Source organism: Lissotriton vulgaris, chromosome 6 (genome assembly GCF_964263255.1).
Source record: "Lissotriton vulgaris chromosome 6, aLisVul1.2, whole genome shotgun sequence".
NCBI classification, from domain to species: Eukaryota; Metazoa; Chordata; class Amphibia; order Caudata; family Salamandridae; genus Lissotriton; species Lissotriton vulgaris.
The window spans coordinates 819,607,821-819,626,205 of NC_141694.1; the positions used below are offsets into that span (position 1 = coordinate 819,607,821).

General features: G+C 44.3%; 1 protein-coding gene across 1 annotated transcript in view; it reads right to left on the reverse strand.

Moving 5' to 3' along the window:
- SDCCAG8 (SHH signaling and ciliogenesis regulator SDCCAG8) overlaps positions 1-18,385 on the reverse strand; it is a 1,376,087-nt gene that overhangs the window by 1,167,716 nt on the left and 189,986 nt on the right. Inside the window, exon 7 of the mRNA XM_086925289.1 lies at positions 5,935-5,999. Within this exon, the coding sequence (XP_086781415.1) occupies positions 5,935-5,999 (65 nt within the window). The remainder of the gene's footprint in view (positions 1-5,934; positions 6,000-18,385) is intronic.

Consider the following 18,385-nt stretch of genomic DNA (forward strand, 5'->3'; position numbering starts at 1 on the left):
TATCATCTGAGAAAATGAGAACATCGTCAGCGTAGGCAGCAGTTTTAAGACAATGAGGACCAAAAGAAAATCCTTTGATATCAGGGTGTAAATCAATCAGCCGAAGGAGAGGATCAATAGATAAGAGAAACAAGAGAGGGGATAAGGGACACCCTTGTCTCGTGCCCTGGGAAAGATTAAAAGAAGAGGATGTAGAACCATTAACCCTAATATTAGCTTTAGGTTGGGAATATAAAGACATTACCATGTTAATAAAAGAGTCCCCGAGGTTATGTGCACATAAGACAGCTCGAAGGAACGGCCAAGAGACCTTATCGAAGGCCTTTTCCGCATCGAGGGCCAAGGCCGCGGCAGGTAGTTGGGATCGCTTAGCCGCTCCAATAATATGACAGAAAGTGCGGATATTGTCCCTTGCCAGTCTACCTTTAACAAAGCCAGTTTGAGAGGGATGAACTAGATTAGGAATAAAAGATTCTAGACGTTTAGCCAAGATTTTAGCAAAAATCTTCGCTTCCATATTAAGAAGCGAAATAGGGCGGAAATTCTTAGGATCTGAATGATCCTTACCTTCTTTCGGGATCACTACTATTGTGGCATCAGCAGCTGTACCAGAAACAGAACCATTACGAACAAAAGCGTCAAAAACAGCTTGTAGCTTAGGAACAAGTAACGGGAGAAAGGTTTTATAAAATAATATCGGGTATCCATCTGGACCAGGAGCTTTCCCCGAACGGGTGGCCTTGATAGCAGCCGCTATTTCCTCCGGTGAGATAGGAGCATTCAGAGTAGAGCGATCTTCTTCTGAGACTGAGTGAATCGGAATTGATTTTAAAAAGTCTTGGCACTTGTCAAAAGAAGCCTGATTAGAGGGGGTATATAATTTGTTATAGAAATCGCGAAAGACTTCAAGAATTTCCTCAGTTTGGAATTTGGTAGAGCCAGTGTGATCCTTAATAGAAGAGATCTGGGAGGACTTGTAGGAAGAATCTTGGAATTTTAAGGTGGCAGCCAAGAGTTTCCCAGCGCGATTCTTTAAAAGTAACTTCTTGGACTTTTGCGCCTGGAAGCCAATATGAGCCCTTTTAGTGACAATAGTATTATATTTGTATTTTAGGAGCTTAATTTGTTGTAGGGTAGTCGGATCTTTGGTATGTCTAAAGGAGGCCTCCAGAGCTTTGATGTTAGAAGATAAGTCAGTAAGTTCCCTCTTAATCGCCAAGTTACGTTTGGACATGCATGCTATAACTTGGCCCCGGAAAGTACACTTAAAAGAGTCCCATAAAGTTATTGGAGAAGAAACAGAATCCTCATTTTCACGGAAAAAAGTGTTTATATCCGTGGAAAATTTATCCACCTGGGAAGAGTCATGTAACACTTCCGTATTAAGTCTCCAGGAACGACCACGTGGTTTCGGCGCAAAGGTCGAGAGCGTAAAAGTGACCGCAGCATGATCAGAGATGACAATGGGATGAATCAGCGGAGAGGAGGAAGCTGAGACAAGAGAAGAGTGAACCAGGAGATAGTCAATACGAGAGAATGAGGAATGAGGGGAAGAAAAGAAAGAAAAGTCACTGCCAGTGGGATTATGGAGACGTCAAATATCCTGCAGTTGAGCAATGGAACACATGTTAATCATCTGTTTGTGTGCTTTAGGCGGACGAAACTGAAATGCAGAGTTCCTGTCCAATAAAGGATCCATTGGTAAGTTAAAATCGCCACCAACAATGAGATTGCCAGCATGAGGGGTGTCATGCAATTTTTTAGAAATGGATTTCCAAAAGGCTGGATTATCAACATTCGGGGCATATATATTCATAACAAACAAGTCATGCTGTCCATCCGACAATTTAGATAAAAGCCAGCGACCCTCAGAATCATGCTCAGAAGAGATAATTGATAACCCTGAATTCCTCGAAACTAACGTAAGCACACCATTGCGTTTACCAGAAGCATCCGAACAAGACACATCCGACACCCATTCTTTCTTTAAAAATAAAGCTTCTCTACTGGTAATCTTAGATTCTTGAAAGAGGACTAAGTCTGCCGAGAGCGACTTACAGTAATCCAAGATTTTAGATCGTTTCACTGGATGATTTAAACCCTTAACATTAAGGGATAATACATTTAAACCTGGCATGTAACAAAGGGGGATACAAACGGAGACAGCATTGATGACAGACAAAGAACGGGGTGCAAAAAAACAGTAGACCAGCCATTAAGCAAAATAGATGTTACGGGAGCAACCATGTGGGAGAACCAGGAAAAAAGAAAGGCCAGAAGAGAAGAAAGACAAGAAGAGAAAAAGAGAAGAGGCAGAGGGGGAGGTCTAAAAGAGACCCATATCATGCAAGGGAGAACGTGGAAAGGGCGAGTAGGGGAACCGTATTAAGAGCAAAAGTTGGTAAGGAGAAACAGCCCATTATTAGAAAAAACCTCATTAAGATAAATAAACAATATGAAGAAAAAGACGAAATCAGTAGAAATACATTTGAAAATGAAGAGCTGAGTTGCTATAAGAGGAATAATACACTTCAGAGTAGACTAGCGATATCATAACGTGAACAAGAACATATAGTGAAGAACAATAGAATAAAAAAATGCAATAAAAGCCTAATTATGCAGTAAACAACCTAAATAATATGTTACATTTCATAAATAGAGTAACGAATATGTATCGAAATCGCATATTAATAATAACAACACTACATATAACTATACTATAAAGCGGAATCGTAGAGGGAAAAAAGATAAGTGCAAGAGAGGAGCATGTAGAGACGAGGAAGAAACAGAGATGGAAGATGAAAAGGAGCAGAAACAGTCAGGAGAATTCTACCCCGCTATACTAGAACGATACCTAGTATAAGGTAAAGATGAGAAAAAAAAGTGCTAGTGAAAAAAGAAAAAGTATATTAATTACAACCAAGAAATCTGCACCCAATAACTATAACAAGGCAAGTACCATGTAATTGGAAATAGCAACAGTATAAAGGAGACACACTGGAACTAAAATATGTAAGAGAAAGAAAGAAAGGAAAGGAGAAAGAGGTACAAAAATCTAAAGAGGCCAGATAAGTCGAGTATGAAAGAAATAAGAAAAAAAAAAAAATTTGAAAGGAGATGAAAAAAAGTCTTCTCGAAGGATAGACCAGAAAAAGAGGTGGAGAGGTCGGATCTGAGAAGGAAGGAGAGATTCTAGAGTAGTATGGAGAAGAGAAAGAAAAAAAAAGAAAGTACCATAGCAGAGGAGCAAATTAGCGTGTAAACACTACTAGAAAGAAAGAAGAGGAATCTATCTTGAAAACAGCAGAAGCATAAATATAGAGAGAAACAAATCAGGTCCCCGAGGCCCCAGGAGCCTGCGACGTTGCTCTATGAATCTCCATTTCTATTTCCTCCTGGTTGTCTAAGAACGTTGTCAAGTCTGCCGGTTCATCGAAGATCCTGGGACGTCCTTTATAAGTGATGCGAAACTTGGATGGACCTGAAAAGGAAAAAGAAATGCCCAATTCGGTGAGACGTTTCCGAAGGTTCAAGAAGCCTTTCCGTCTTATGACTGTGTCTCTGGCAAAGTCTTGAGAAATGGATATGCGATGACCCTCCCAGCTGAGTTGTTTAATCTTGCGCATATGAGACAGAATCAGCTCAGTGTGTTGATGTCGTAAGGGCTTAAAAATGATTGCTCTTGGCTGGGTGGCTGCCTTGGAACGAAACGTTGGAACACGGTGTGCTCTTTCAATCTCAAAATCTCTGTGGAAAGATAGCTGGAGTGTATCCGGAATCCAATGAGATAGGAACTCAATCATAGAGGAGGATGATTTCTCTGAGTCCTCCGGTAGGCCAAAAATACGGAGATTGGATCTCCTATTACGATCCTCCTGCTCCGTGAGGTCTCTGCGCATCGCCACCATAGAACGCTCCAGTTGAGAAAGGGACCTGGATTGCTTTTGCATCCCATCCTCTGCGGAACTTATTCGTGTTTCTGTCGCTGATACACGAAGAGAAAGGGCTTTAAAATCATTCCTGATAGCAGACACTTCCACTTGTAGTAAGTCAGTGTTAGTTTTTGTTGACTGCGCAATTTCATGAACTTCATTCAGGCGCGCCAAAATGGTGTCCAATGTGGAGGCATTGTCTGCCTGAGGAGATTCAGGCGTCGGAGAGACTGACTTAAGTCTTTTTAAAGATGCGCCCAGGTCCTTAGAGTCTTTGCTGTTCGAGGACCGACTCATAATGACAATGACGTAGCAGGAGCCTGAGAGAATACACTGGAATAGGCTAGAACACCAAAGTTGCGCAAAATATGTAGACTCAGTGTGAAAAAGTGGCAGTTCACGCTCAAAACACGCAGAGCTAGAGTAGCTGTTCAAGTATGAGCAAAGATGCGTAGGAAATCACCTCACTGAAGCGAAATGGACACCTCCATGAAGAATGTGAGAGAAAAAATAAAAGCGAGCAGCTCAAAAAAAAACCAGCCAAGAAGCAAGAAAGTAACATCAAGAAAAAAGCATAAATGTTACCATTTCAGACGTCGTGTGTAGAAACCCTCAGCCGAGCGCTGAATACTGCAAGTTTGTATCCGCTGCGGCGCCTCAGAAGTCCGATGACAGGAACTTCATGCGCGACAAAATGGCGGTCGCTCTACAGGAATGCGAGCGCCTGTGAGGGATAATTCAGGAAGCATATCCTCGGTGGCTGAGAGCGCGGAAAAAACAGCGTCGTGAAGGTCACCACATGTTCCGCTGCTGGTGAGTGATGTTTCAGGTCAGAAGGGCACGAAGGAGCGGAAAGAAACGCTCTACGGGACCAACTCACCCCGGAGCTCAAGCGCGACACGCCATGCTACAGCGGCGCGCAAGCCACGCCCCCACATCTATACATTTTCTGACAAACTTGAGATCAACCAACACAAATGGCCACAATTCCTAAACAATGATCTGTGACCCTGTTTCCCCTCTGCTCTCCCTGCTGACACGGCTTAGCAACACTTTTCTCTGCAGTAGCAGAGACCCCTCCCTCCCCACACACAAACCATGGAAAACTCCCACATGCTTTTATATTCTTAGAACCAATATTATGCTGTAGCCCTAGAGGACACCTCATGCCTCACCACACCTTCACTTTTTGAGAGCTCGCTTACCAGACCCACGACAGTCAGAACCAATCGCACCCACCTCCAGGGCCATACCACCCTTTCTCCCCCCCACAATTGGGTGCGAGGGACTCCCTCTCCATTGCATGTACAGCCATGGCGCCCTTCCCATCCTCCTTCCAGCGCCCCCCTGCGTCCACCTTGTGACTTTTCCTCCTACTGCTGATTGATGCCTAGCTAGGATCATTGCGGTTCCAAAGGCCTAGTTGTATTTTGTTGTACCAAACCACACTGTTTTACTACGTATGTATTCAAAGTATAAAACCATAAATAAAGATAGGAAACACTAAAAACAGACAGCGTTCGCCCTTTAAAATCCTCACATGGTTTCAGAATAGGGTTCTGAGGATTAGTAGGCACTATGAACAGTTTAACTATAATAAAGTCTTCAATGACCAATACTGAATCTATAAAGATGTCAGTAGAAATTTTAAATCTATGTTAATTTAGATGGAAGATTAAATGACTGCATGATGGCAGCAGGTCTTTTCACTTAACAGTGTATAAAACATGTAAGAAATATTCTTGGAACGGTTCCTCGTTCAAACTAGTGTAAACTTGCACCAAGATATTCTTTTCAAAGAATTCACAGCTGACTGCATGTGGTTTGTTTCAATTCATAGGTTACACGCATAAATCTCTCTGAAATAAATGCACTCCTTCAATGTTACTCAGTCGTATCTGGAGCTTTCCCTTTTGTCTTTCCAAATGTCGATCTGAACATATTTGAAATCGACAGGTAAAGCACTAGTTTGACACAAGATGCAAACCTAAACTTTTCTTACCTCAGAGAAACTGTTTGTGCTTCCAATGTTTCTGTCCTTGCATCATAGAGAAGTTTAAGTCTCTCCTTAGAAAACAAAAAGAGGACAATATAACAAAGGAATCAGAAAAAAGTCTAATTCTTTCTCCTGAACAGTGAGATTTAGAAGCTCAACAGTGAAACCTTGATTATGTCATTTGAAAGCACTGTTTGACTTTGGTCCACAAATAACTGATCCATGCCAGATGTTGATGTTAACCAATGACACTGCAAATCATATTTATTTAGATTAATAGCTGTAAATGTTATCATGTGTGGTTATCCCCTTCATCTACTGCCACCTACATATAGCATAGATCAATGTTCGAACCTCCTTTTTTTCAGTAAATAGTGAAAATGGCATCAGAACAATTGAATAGTGGATCTACCTATTTGGGCATCCCAAATCATGTTTACAACCAATGGCATTTCAGCAACGAACTGTTGAGAATTTGCTATTAACAGGGATTTAGAAACAATCTGTGAGACTGTGAATACAAGAACAAAGTTCATTTATCCGTTGACAAACGTTAGTAAAAGCATTATTAAATATTTGCTAATATTATACTATTGAATGCCGGTTGCATCCAGAGAAGCCTGGTAAGTGAATTAAAATAGCAACAATTCAACATTAAAAGGACATTTTGAGGAGTGAGCATGAAAGGAAAATGAGAGAGAGAGAGAGGGAGAGAGAGAGAGAGAGAGAGAGAGAGAGAGAGAGAGAGAGAGAGAGAGAGAGAGAAAGAGAGAGAGAGAGAGAGAAAATGGGCCACACAGCTAGACAGCTTAATGGAGTGAGACAGATGGAGGAAACCCTGTTCTGCGTTCTCAGGTACGAAAGGAAGACATTTAGACCCCCTGCCTGCTCCGGAGCTCGGCCAGAATTTACACCAATTCTTTATTGGAATAAATCAGACTGTAACCAAATCCCTGGCAATGTTGTTTTTTTGAGACGCACAGGGATCCAGAAGGGCCCGGGTTTTTCTAGAAGACCCAGTTCCTGTCAAAAAATATAACTTTCCTGTGGCCCATAAGCATTATTAAGAAGAACAAGGTGGAAAAGATGAAAAAGCCGAGGTAACCAGGAATTTCAATTGCTGCCAAATCACTGGGGTTTTGAAGTCACTGAGCATGTGAGTCAGTTTTTTTTTCAATAGGGGCTTGGATAGCTTATCCGTCCAAAACACCTAAACCAAATGGGCCAACATGTGGTTGGAAGAACACATTGCGACTTGTCTTGCCTAAAAAGTCATAGGGCCTGATTCATAAAAGGTATGTTTATTATTTTTAGGTATTCATAAACTCTGAGTGTAAGTTACTACTGAAAACAAGCATTTGCAATGCAATAGGTCTCGCATTAGGAAAGTTTGAGCTATTGGTATTGTAAATGACAATTTTTTTAATTTATGTTTGTTTTTGAAAATAGCGAAATTAATAGCTTTGTCATTTACAATGCCAATAGTTATAACTCTCGCAAATGTGACAACTATAGCGTTTGTAATGCAATATGTGTTGTATTTACGTGACTTACATGTATTGATATTACAAATAACAATGGCTTTTCATTTGTTTTAATAATGAATACTTAAATAAAAGTTATTGTAATTTGTAATGGCAATAGCTTAAACTTTTGTAAATAACTTTTGTGAAGATTATGTTCAGTGTATTTTATTGTGACGAAAATCCAAGAAAAGAAGTGAAATATTAACATCTTTTTGTTACATTTGTAATAAAGCTTTAAACACTGAGAGAACATATTTTAACCAGTTGTTGTTGAATGGTTGCACAGATTGATGCTGTGGTGGCGCTGAGTGATGTTGTGATGGCGAACGAGTGATGCTGTGGCGTTCAGTGATGCTGTGGTAGCGCATAGTGATGATGTGGTGCCCCTGAGGGATGCTGTGGTGGTGCTGAGTGAAGCTGTTTGCTATGCTAGGTTTTGCTTTGCTATCCTATGTTTTGTTTTGTTATGCTATGTTTTGCTATCCTATGCTTTGATTTGTTATGCTATGCTGTGTTTTGTTATGCTATGCTATGTTTTGTTATGATATGCTATGTTTTGTTGTGTTTTAATATGCTATGCTTTGTTTTCCTATGCTATGTTTTTTTATGCAATGCTATGTTTTGTTGTGTTTGGTATGCTATGCTATGTTTTGCTATGCTATTATAGATTTTGTTTTGCTATGCTATGTTTTGTTGTGTTTTGTTAAGCTATGCTATGTTTTGTTGTGTTTTGCTATGTTTTGTTATGCTATGTGTTGTTGTGTTTTGTTATGCCATGTTTTGTTTTGCTATCCTATGCTTTGTTTTGTTATGCTATGCTAGGATTAGTTTTGCTATCCTATGCTTTGTTTTGTTATGCTATGCTATGTTTTCTTGTGTTTTGTTATGCTATGTTTTGTTGTGTTTTATTATGCTATGCTTTGTTTTTCTATGATATGTTTTGTTATGCTATGCTATGTTTTGTTATGCTAAGCTTTTTTTTGTTATGCTATACTATGTTGTGTTATGCTATGCTATGTTTTGCTATGTTTTGTTATGCTATGTTTTGTTATGCTATGTTTTGTTCTGCTATGTTGTGTTGTGTTTTGTTCTGCTATGTTTTGTTATGCTATGCTATGTTTTGTTGTGTTTTGTTTTGCTATCCTATGCTTTGTTTTGTTATGCTATGCTATGTTTTGCTATCCTATGCTTTTTTTGTTATGCTATGCTGTGCTGTGTTTTGTTATGCTATGCTATGTTTTGTTATGCTATGCTGGTGAGGGTGTGTGAGGGTGAGTGAGGGTGTGTGAGGGTGGGTGAGGGTGTGGGGTTGTGAGTGTGAGGGGGTGAGGGGGTGTGAGGGTGAGGGTGACGGGGTGAGGGTGTGTGAGGGTGAGGGTGTGAGGGTGAGGGGGTGAGGGTGTGAGGGTGAGGGGGTGTGAGGGTGTGTGAGGGTGAGGGTGACGGGGATGAGGGGGTGAGGGTGAGGGGGTGTGAGGGTGAGGGGGAGTGAGGGTGAGAGGGTGTGAGGGTGAGAGGGTGTGAGGGTGTGAGGGTGTGAGGGTGTGAGGGTGAGGGGGTGTGAGGGTGAGGGGGTGTGAGGGTGATGGTGACGGGGTTGAGGGTGACGGGGTAAGGTTGAGGGTGTGTGAGAGTGAGGGGGTGTGAGGGTGAGGAGGTGGGTGAGGGGGTGAGGGTGAGGGGGTGTGAGGGGGTGAGGGTGAGTGAGGGGGGTGAGGGTGGGTGAGTGACGGTGTGTGAGGGGGTGTGTGAGGCTGTGGGGCTGTGAGGGTGAGGGGGTGAGGGTTAGGGGTGTGTGGGGGTGAGGGTGAGAGGGTGAGTGAGGGTGAGAGGGTTGTGAGGGGTGTGAGGGTGAGTGAGGGTGTGTGGGTGAGAGGGGGTGAGGGTGGGTGAGAGGGTGAGTGAGGGTGAGGGGTGTGTGAGGGTGAGGGGGTATGAGGGTGAGGGGTGTGTGAGGGGTTTGTGAGAGTGAGGGGTGTGAGGGTGAGGGGGTATGAGGGTGTATGAGGGTGTGAGAGGGTGAGTGAGGGTGAGAGGTTTGTGAGGGTGAGGGGGGTGAGGGGGTGAGGGTGTGAGGGTGTTTGAGGGTGAGTGAGGGTGTTTGAGGGTGAGTGAGGGTGTGTGAGGGTGAGTGAGGGTGTGTGAGGGTGAGTGAGGGTGTGTGACGGTGAGTGAGGGTGTGTGAGGGTGAGAGGGGGTGAGTGGGTGAGGGGTGTGAGGGTGAGGGGGTGAGGGGTGAGAGGGGGTAAGGGTGTGTGAGGGTGAGGGGGTGTGAGGGTGAGAGGGTGTGGATGAGTGAGGGTGAGAGGGTTGTGAGGGTGAGGGGGTGAGGGTGAGTGAGGGTGTGTGAGGGTGTGTGAGGGTGTAAGGGTGAGAGGGTGTGTGGGTGTGAGGGTGAGTGAGGGTGTGTAAGGGTGTGAGGGTGAGTGAGGTTGTGTGAGGGTGAGGGGGTGTGAGGGTGAGGGAGACTGAGGATGACAGGGTGAGGGTGTGTGAGGGTGAGGGTGTGTGAGGGTGAGGGGTGTGTGTGAGGGTGAGTGAGGGTGAGAGGGTCTGTTAGGGGTGAGGGGGGTGAGGGTGAGGGTGTGAGTGAGGGTGAGGGAGGGTGAGGAGGGGTGAGGGTCCGAAGTAAATGGTCGTTCCACGTTGGCGCGAAGCTACAAAAAGAATTTCCGAATGTTGCTGACGCAGGGGATATTCACAAGGTGAGGAATCCACTGGCAGATGCATCCATCAGAATGGTGGTAACTGCGTTGGTCAGTTTCAGAATCAGGAGGGCAGAGTCAGCACAGTCTGCGAGGGATCAATGTGTCTAGAGGCAAAGCATAGCGGATGTAGCATTGCAGCTAGCAAGTCGAGTGTTTTCAAGCTGAGTGCCCCTAGAGAGATGGCAACACAGCAACAGCATTTGAGGAGCAAGGCTACTGTAAACAAGTACGGTAGGCTTTCACTTTCGTCCAGAAACAAGCTCTCGGCATTGCTGTTGCGGGGGCGCATTCCTTTGAAGTCTGATGTGGGGGCGCGGGAAGGGGCAGCCTTTGAAGTCTGATGCGAGGCACAGACAAATGGTGGTGTGACGCGGCTGGCGTACACGCGCATAGATCACATGAACTGTGTCTAATCTGCAGTTTTGGCAGACTTTTCGTACTGCTTACTAGAATCTCGCTGCAATGCTTACGCATTGCTTCAGCGAGACCTAAAAACCCAGTAGGTACTCCAGCACTACACATGGCTAACCAGTGGTACTACACCCTCCCACAAAATATATTGGATTAGGGATTTAAAATAAAACCACACAGGAAACATTGTTAAATTAAATTGTTAAAAATATAAATAACTATAAATCAATATTAATATATAAAATAGGACATATTTATTATTGAATTATAATATATTTCAATAACTTATATTAAATCTAAAAAAAGTACCAAAACATTTTATTAAGAATAATTACATTAACTTTAATTAATTTAGTACATTGCTTTTAATAATTATTAAGAACAATAGTTACTTACCTGTAATCTGTGGTTCTCCAGTATTGGTGTCTTTCATAGATTCACATGCCTGAATCATTCCCCGTCGTCGGAGTGGGAGTCCCTCGGTACATAAAATAGCAATAATATGCCATAAATATGCAGTAAATACCTATTAGAATAAACCAGGAAGTAAAGTAGCCCAGCTACAGTAGGAAAAAAAATCCACATCTAGGACTATCCTAGTCGTTTTGTATAGTCCAAACTACAGCCAATCAGGCGCCAGCACCCACCAGAATGTTCTCCCCAGAGGCTCAGGCTCTCAGATTTTCTCGCAAGGAGTGAAGGTAACTCAAAATTAGCCTAACAAAAGCCTCTGAGGGGAGGTGGGCGGGTTGCATGTGAATCTATGAAAGACACCAATACTGGAGAACCACAGATTACAGGTAAGTAACTATTGTTCTTCTCCAGTATTAGGGGTGTCTTTCATAGATTCACATGCCTGAATCAGAGTAGTTAGCAGTACATCCTTGTCAGGCAGATGATCATGTTTGCCAAGCTTGTCAGTATATAGTACATAAAACAGTATAAACTGAATGTACACATATTGTTTACGCATAGAGAATACAATCCTGCAAGCAAATGTAACAAACATAGCATAAACAGAGCCTGACAGTAATAAAGGAGGTGGGAAACAGAGGCTCACCTTATTTGAAAAGGTTCCGCAGGACTGCTCGACCCACAGACGTATCTGCTTCGCTGGCTGTCTCCAGACAGTAATGCTTGGTAAATGTATGGCGACTAGCCCAAGAAGCCGCTCTGCAAATTTGCTGAATTGGAACTCCAGCAAACAAAGCCGTTGATGAAGATATTGCTCTTGTGGAATGAGCTCTAGGGGCTGTTTGCAGCGGTCGCCCCGCTTGCATATGACAAAAGGCAATGGCAGAAGAAATCCATCTTGCAATTGTTTGTTTAGAAACTGCCTGCCCCTTACGAATAGCACCGTAGGTGATGAACAGCTGATTGGAAGAACGCAAGGCGGATGTTCTCTGCAGATAGAATTTAAGACATCTCTTGACATCCAAGGTATGCAATGCCTTTTCCGCTTGTGATTGCGGATTAGGAAAGTATGTTTTCAGAATTATAGGTTCGTTGAGGTGGAATTCCAAGGGTACCTTGGGGATGTACTTTGGATTAGTGCGGAGCACTACAGAGTCGCTTGTAAATTGCAGAAAAGGCTGTTGAATTGTAAAGGCCTGGAGGTCACTGACTCTTCTGGCGGATGTCAATGCCAGTAACAATGCTACCTTCCACGAGAGATATTTGAGGTCAGCCTTGTGAATGGGTTCGAAAGGATGACGCATCAGTTGTGCCAAGACCACGTTGAGATGCCACATCGGAGGAGGTCGACGTACTGGAGCGAACATTCTAAAGAGCCCTTTGAAGAATTGTTGTACAATCCTAGCCGAGTACAAGGAAGTAGTACCGTCTTGCCGATATCTGGATATCGCTGCCAGGAACACCTTTAAAGTTGCGTGAGATAGACCCAATTTTGCCAAATGTAGGAAGAACGGTAGAATCTCTTCCGGCGTTGCTGAAAACGGGTGAATTCCGTTTGCCTGACACCAGATGCAGAAACGTCTCCATTTCAGACTGTAAGTCTTTATTGTGGACGGTGCCCTCGCCTTGGCCAGTACCTCTTTGCATTCCTCTGGGATGTTCAAGTGGGCGAACTCACGGTATTCAGGCGCCAGGCTGCTAATTTCAGAGATGCTAGATCTGGGTGACAGACCTGACCGTTCTGCATACTGAGTAAGTTCGGGACTGGATCCAACTGAATTGGTTTGCATTCTGATAGTAGGAGGAGTTCCGTGAACCAATACTGGCGCGGCCATCTGGGTGCAATCAGGATTAGTCTGCACGGTTCCTTCTTCATTTTCCGCAGAACTCTTGGTACAAGTGGGATTGGTGGAAATGCGTACGCATAACTCAGGGACCAGTCCAGTGAAAACGCATTCCCCTGAGAGTCTTCTTGGGGATGCCAGCTTGCAAAGAGCTTGCATTTGCTGTTGGTCTTCGTAGCAAACAGATCTAGGTCTGGGCGACCCCATAGTCGAAAGATGTGATCCACCGTCTGTTGATGAAGCTCCCACTCGTGAGTGGAGACCTTCGTCCTGCTGAGTGTGTCTGCCAAGACATTCTCTATCCCTGGAACGTGCACCGCTTGAAGATGTACATCGTGTTCCAAAGCCCACGTCCACAACTCCTGGGCTTCCTGGGAGAGGAGGAGAGATCGAGTTCCCCCCTGCTTGTTGACGTAGTGCATGCTTGTTGTGTTGTCCGTTTTTATCAACACATTGGAACCTTGAATGACTGCATGAAACGCCTTGAGCGCCAGAAAAATGGCTCTCAGTTCCAAGCGGTTTATGTGCCAACGCTGTTGCAGGGCAGACCACTTGCCACTGATAGTGAGGCCTTGAAGGTGCGCTCCCCAGCCCTCGAGAGACGCATCTGTTGTGATGGTGAGGCTTGGTGGCTCCTGGAGAAACGCACACCCCTTTTGAAGATGTCGTTTTTGCGCCCACCATCTTAGTGAGTTTTGCATTATCGGTGTGATCCTGATCATATCTTCGAACGTTCCGGAGACCTGTAACCACTGCAGGGTCAGTTCTTCCTGGAGGGGCCTCATTCTGAGGCGACAGTTCGGTAGCAATGGGATGCAAGAAGAGACCATCCCCAGAAAGGATTTGAATATCCGAACAGAAACTGACTTTTTTGACAACAGTTTCTGTGCCATGTTCTTTATTCTGAGTTGCCTCTCCTCCGAGACAAAGGCTCGGAGTCTCTGAGTGTCCAAAGTTGCTCCCAAGAAAGCTTGTCTTTGTGACGGTTCCAGTTTGGATTTTTCGTGGTTGATGGAAAGGCCCAGGGATTTGAACAGGTGTAGACACTGTTGTAGATGCGAATGAACGACTGCCTGAGAACTGGCCTTTATAAGGCAGTCGTCTAAGTATGGGAATATTTGGATTCCCTTTAGTCGGAGATGCGCCGCTACCGGAGCCAGAACCTTGGTAAAAACTCTCGCCGCCGATCGTAGTCCAAAAGGAAGAACCTTGAATTGGTAATCCCTGCCAGCCACCCTGAAGCGCAGGAACTTTCTGTGGCGAGGTAGAATTGTAATATGGAAGTATGCATCTTGGAGATCTAAGGTGACCATGTGATCCCCTGCTGCCAAAAGATGCAATATTTCCCGGAGCAATAGCATTCTGAATGTTAATTTTCTCAAGTACTTGTTCAGAGCGCGAAGATCTAGAATCGGGCGCCACTCTCCATTCTTTTTCCTTATTAGAAAGAATCTGGAGTAAAAACCTATTCCTCTCATCCTTTGAGGCACGCTCTCGATCGCTCCCTTCTGCATCATTAATCTGATTTGAGCAAATAATTCCTTCAGGTGAGCTGGGGGGGGTTCTTTTGGAGAAACATTTGGAGGAAATCTTTCGAATTCTAGGGCATGACCCCTGGACACTATGTCTAGGACCCATTTGTCTGATGTTATTGACTGCCAACTTGAGTAAAATTTGGATATTCGCCCTCCAATTTTTTCTTTTGAATAGGGCAGCGGTGGCGGCAGGTGAAAAATTTCATTGTCTTTTATCCTTTCCACAGTAATTTGCTCTACCCCTGTTTTGGGGATAGGAAGGCTTTCTTTGGTTGTAAGACTGATAGCGTTGAGTCTGGTATCTTTGGTTGTTTTGCCTGTAAGAAGGTTGCTGGCTATATCCACCTCTGGTAGAGGACATTCCCCGTCCTCTCGCTCCTCGAAAGGGCGGCTTTCGAAATTGAAGAGACACTAAGGATTTCGCAGTTTCAGAATCCTTCTTTATAGTCTGTAAGGCTTCCTCTACCTGAGGTCCAAACAGATATTCACCATCATATGGCAAATCCAGCACTTTATGTTGGACTTCTTGCCTAAAAGAAGTAGATCGCAGCCAACCCTGCCTGCGAAGAACCGCAGCTCCTGCCAGCTGCCGAAAACCTGTTGAGGCCACATCCACAGCTGAGTCAATAATCTCCTCCGAGATTCTTTGGCCTTCATGAAGTATCTTGAGCGCCTCAGCCTTTGAAGGTTCAGGTAGAAGATCAAGATATGGTGCGATATCAGACCACATTTGTCGGTCATATCTTCCTAAGATGGCCAATGAATTTGCCGCTCGAACTGTCGTAGCCGCCATTGTAGATACGCGTTTTCCTATAGAATCCAAGCGTTTGCCATCCCTGTCAGGCGGGGCTGTCAGCGGGGATGAGGGATTCCTAGCCCTCTTTTGTGCTGCTTGAATTATTACAGAGTCCAGTTTTGGCTGTCCTATAAGGCATGCTGGAGATTTGTCTGGTGCCCTGTACTTCTTTTCTAAACGTGGTAGGACTGGAGGAATGGACGCCGGTGTTGCCATGACCTTAATCCCCTCCTGCCAGATGAAATCAATAATGGGAATTGACTTAATCTGTTTCCTTGGTTGATCTTTAAAGTCATAAAGAAAACAATCTTGCTCCTTATGCTCCATGTCTATATGAAAACGTTTAGTGGCGCGTTCCATCAAGAGATGGAAGCTAACCACGTCCACCTGCGGAGAAATCGAAACTGCTTGGCGCGAAGGGGAAGGTGTGTGCTCCTGATCTTCATCCCACTCCGACTCATCTTGAACCTCACCTTCCTCCCTTTGTTCCTCCTCCTCAGAAGACAAAGGATCGACTCCTTCCGCCTGTACCTGTGAAGCAGGTGATGTTGGAACTATTGGCTGCAAACTTGGTATCGGAACCTCAGTGTTAGGAGTAGTTGGCTCTGAGCACGCTGTTTCTGAAGGTGGAAACCTTCTGTAGTAATCGTCCAACATGTATTGAAGATTGGACAGTAAAGCCATAGGCACTTGTGTGAGAGGCAAGGAATTCACCTGGGACGGCATCTGCACAGTTGGAGGATCATCCTCCTGTTCATCCTCTTTTAACTGGATATTCAATTCAGAAGGACTTGTAGCCACTCCGAACATCTGATCTGTTTCTTCCTCACTATCCGAGTCCAAAAGACGGTCAGGAACTTGCGTCGTCGGTTTTGGTGTAAAGAAAACCGTAGACGGAGACCATACTTGCAACGCGGTACAGGATGAAAATTGCGGCGTCGATGGCGCGTTTTCCATTGTGCCAGTGGCCGATATCATAGACTCCTTTGAAACCGTCGTCGACAGGATGGATTTCGTCGACGGTATGTCCTTCGTCGGTGGTATGCCCTTCGTCGACGGTATGTCCTTCGTCGACGGTATACCCTTCGTCGACGGTACGCCCTTCGTCGATGGTATGCCCTTCGTCGACGGTTTTATCTCCGTCGACGGCACGCTCCTCGTCGACGGTATGCTTTTCGTCGACGGTATGCTCTTCGTCGACGGTATGATCTTCGTCGACGGGTCTGCCGTCGACGACTGGATGGACGTCGTCGACGGAGTGGTCTTCTTCGACGGGATTTTCGTCGTCGACGAGGAGGTCTTCGTCGACGGGAAGCTCGTCGTCGACGGAATTACCTTCGTCGGTGGCAGCGCCGTCGACGATGCTGTCGCTGCCGATCTTCTCGATGACGGCAAGGCTTTCAGACTCGACGTCGACGAGGAATCGACGACGGCCGTCGTCGACGAGATAGGTCTTACCGTAACATAGACCATGGTTGGAGAAGACGCTGCCGTCGTCATAATCATTGACGATTTAGGAGATGAGAAGGTCATCGTCGACGTGGAAGAGGCGTCGGCGGAGGTCTTCGTCGACGAGCAGACAGTGGAAGGCGTCTTTGAAGACGAGTCCTGAGAAGAACTCTGAACAGTCTTCTGAGGCAAACTCTTGGTGGGCTTTTTATGAGAAGAACTCTCTAAGCCTTTGCCTGAAGGGGCAGCCTTTGAACAGGAAGGCTTGTCAGAATCCTTTGCAGGTTGATTTTTCTTAGCAACCTTAGCCCCAGAAGATGGTTGAGTTTCAGACGCAGGCCTCTTTCTAGACACTGAAGTGGAACCCGAGGCAATACTGCCAACTTCAGACACCTTATCTGAATCCTTTAGCCTTTGTAGCCACAAAAGCAACCGACCCTCTCTGTCTGAGGGTCTTTTGAGGAAATTTCCTGCAGATCTTACAGTCTTTGACTAGATGATCTGGGTAGAGGCAATATATACATTTCTCATGAGGATCCTCTTTAAAAAGCCGGAGCTTACCACAGGATTCACAGGCTCTGAATAGAGACTTCCTTGAAGACATTTTAAATCCAGAAAGTAGAGATATTCCAAAAGAAACTGAGCAGAGCTCAGGGAGACTCCCTTCACACGACGTGCGGTAGAAAATCTGAGAGCCTGAGCCTCTGGGGAGAACATTCTGGTGGGTGCTGGCGCCTGATTGGCTGTAGTTTGGACTATACAAAACGACTAGGATAGTCCTAGATGTGGATGTTTTTTTCCTACTGTAGCTGGGCTACTTTACTTCCTGGTTTATTCTAATAGGTATTTACTGCATATTTATGGCATATTATTGCTATTTTATGTACCGAGGGACTCCCACTCCGACGACGGGGAATGATTCAGGCATGTGAATCTATGAAAGACACCCCTAATACTGGAGAATAGACATTACAAAATATTCTCTCGAAACTTGAGAAAAATAATTTTCATTTAGTATATTTTCATTAGTGTTTTAATTCAAAATACATTTAAAAGTGTTGTAGTTTTTTTCATTTTGTTCTACATTTAAAGTAAATATATTAAACAATTTCACAATGATATTTAACATAAAAATATTTTAATAATTATTTTCGAGTAAAAAAAAAACATTTGCCCTACAATTTAACATAGGGAAGTTTTGCAGTCGGGCGGAACATTATATTTGTGATGGGAAAAAAGACACCAATGTAAAAAATTATGCAGCACGCCAGAGGGGGCCCAGACACGTGCATGGTCCTTCACAGATCAGTGTTGTGTAGGCCGAGCCCTTCTCTTTTGTCTAGTGAGGAGGATGTACCGTTAGCTGTCCAAAACTAAAAAAAACAGCACTCCAGTTTATTAGTCCTTCTGTATTCTGATGCTCTTTGTTTGTCGATGCTTTGTCCTTATTTTGTGGACCTGTATTTTGGGAAAGTACTTTAAACTGTTCTCCTTTGTTTTCATGGTCTGGCGATAAAAATAATGTAGTTTGTAAGTCATTTATTGTATGTAATGCTAAGGTTGGACTACGGTTTGTATCCTTGATTCATGTCTGTCTGTAATCTGCACGCTTTAAAAAAATAAATAATATAAATATTATCTACCAACTTCTGAAGCAGGAAGCAAAGCCTATCAAAAATCATGGTCGAAGAGTACAACTCTTACAATTCTTGCACCAAAGAGGTCTTTAAATGGGTTGTAACAGAAAGTGGGATGTACTTTCTCTTAAATGGGC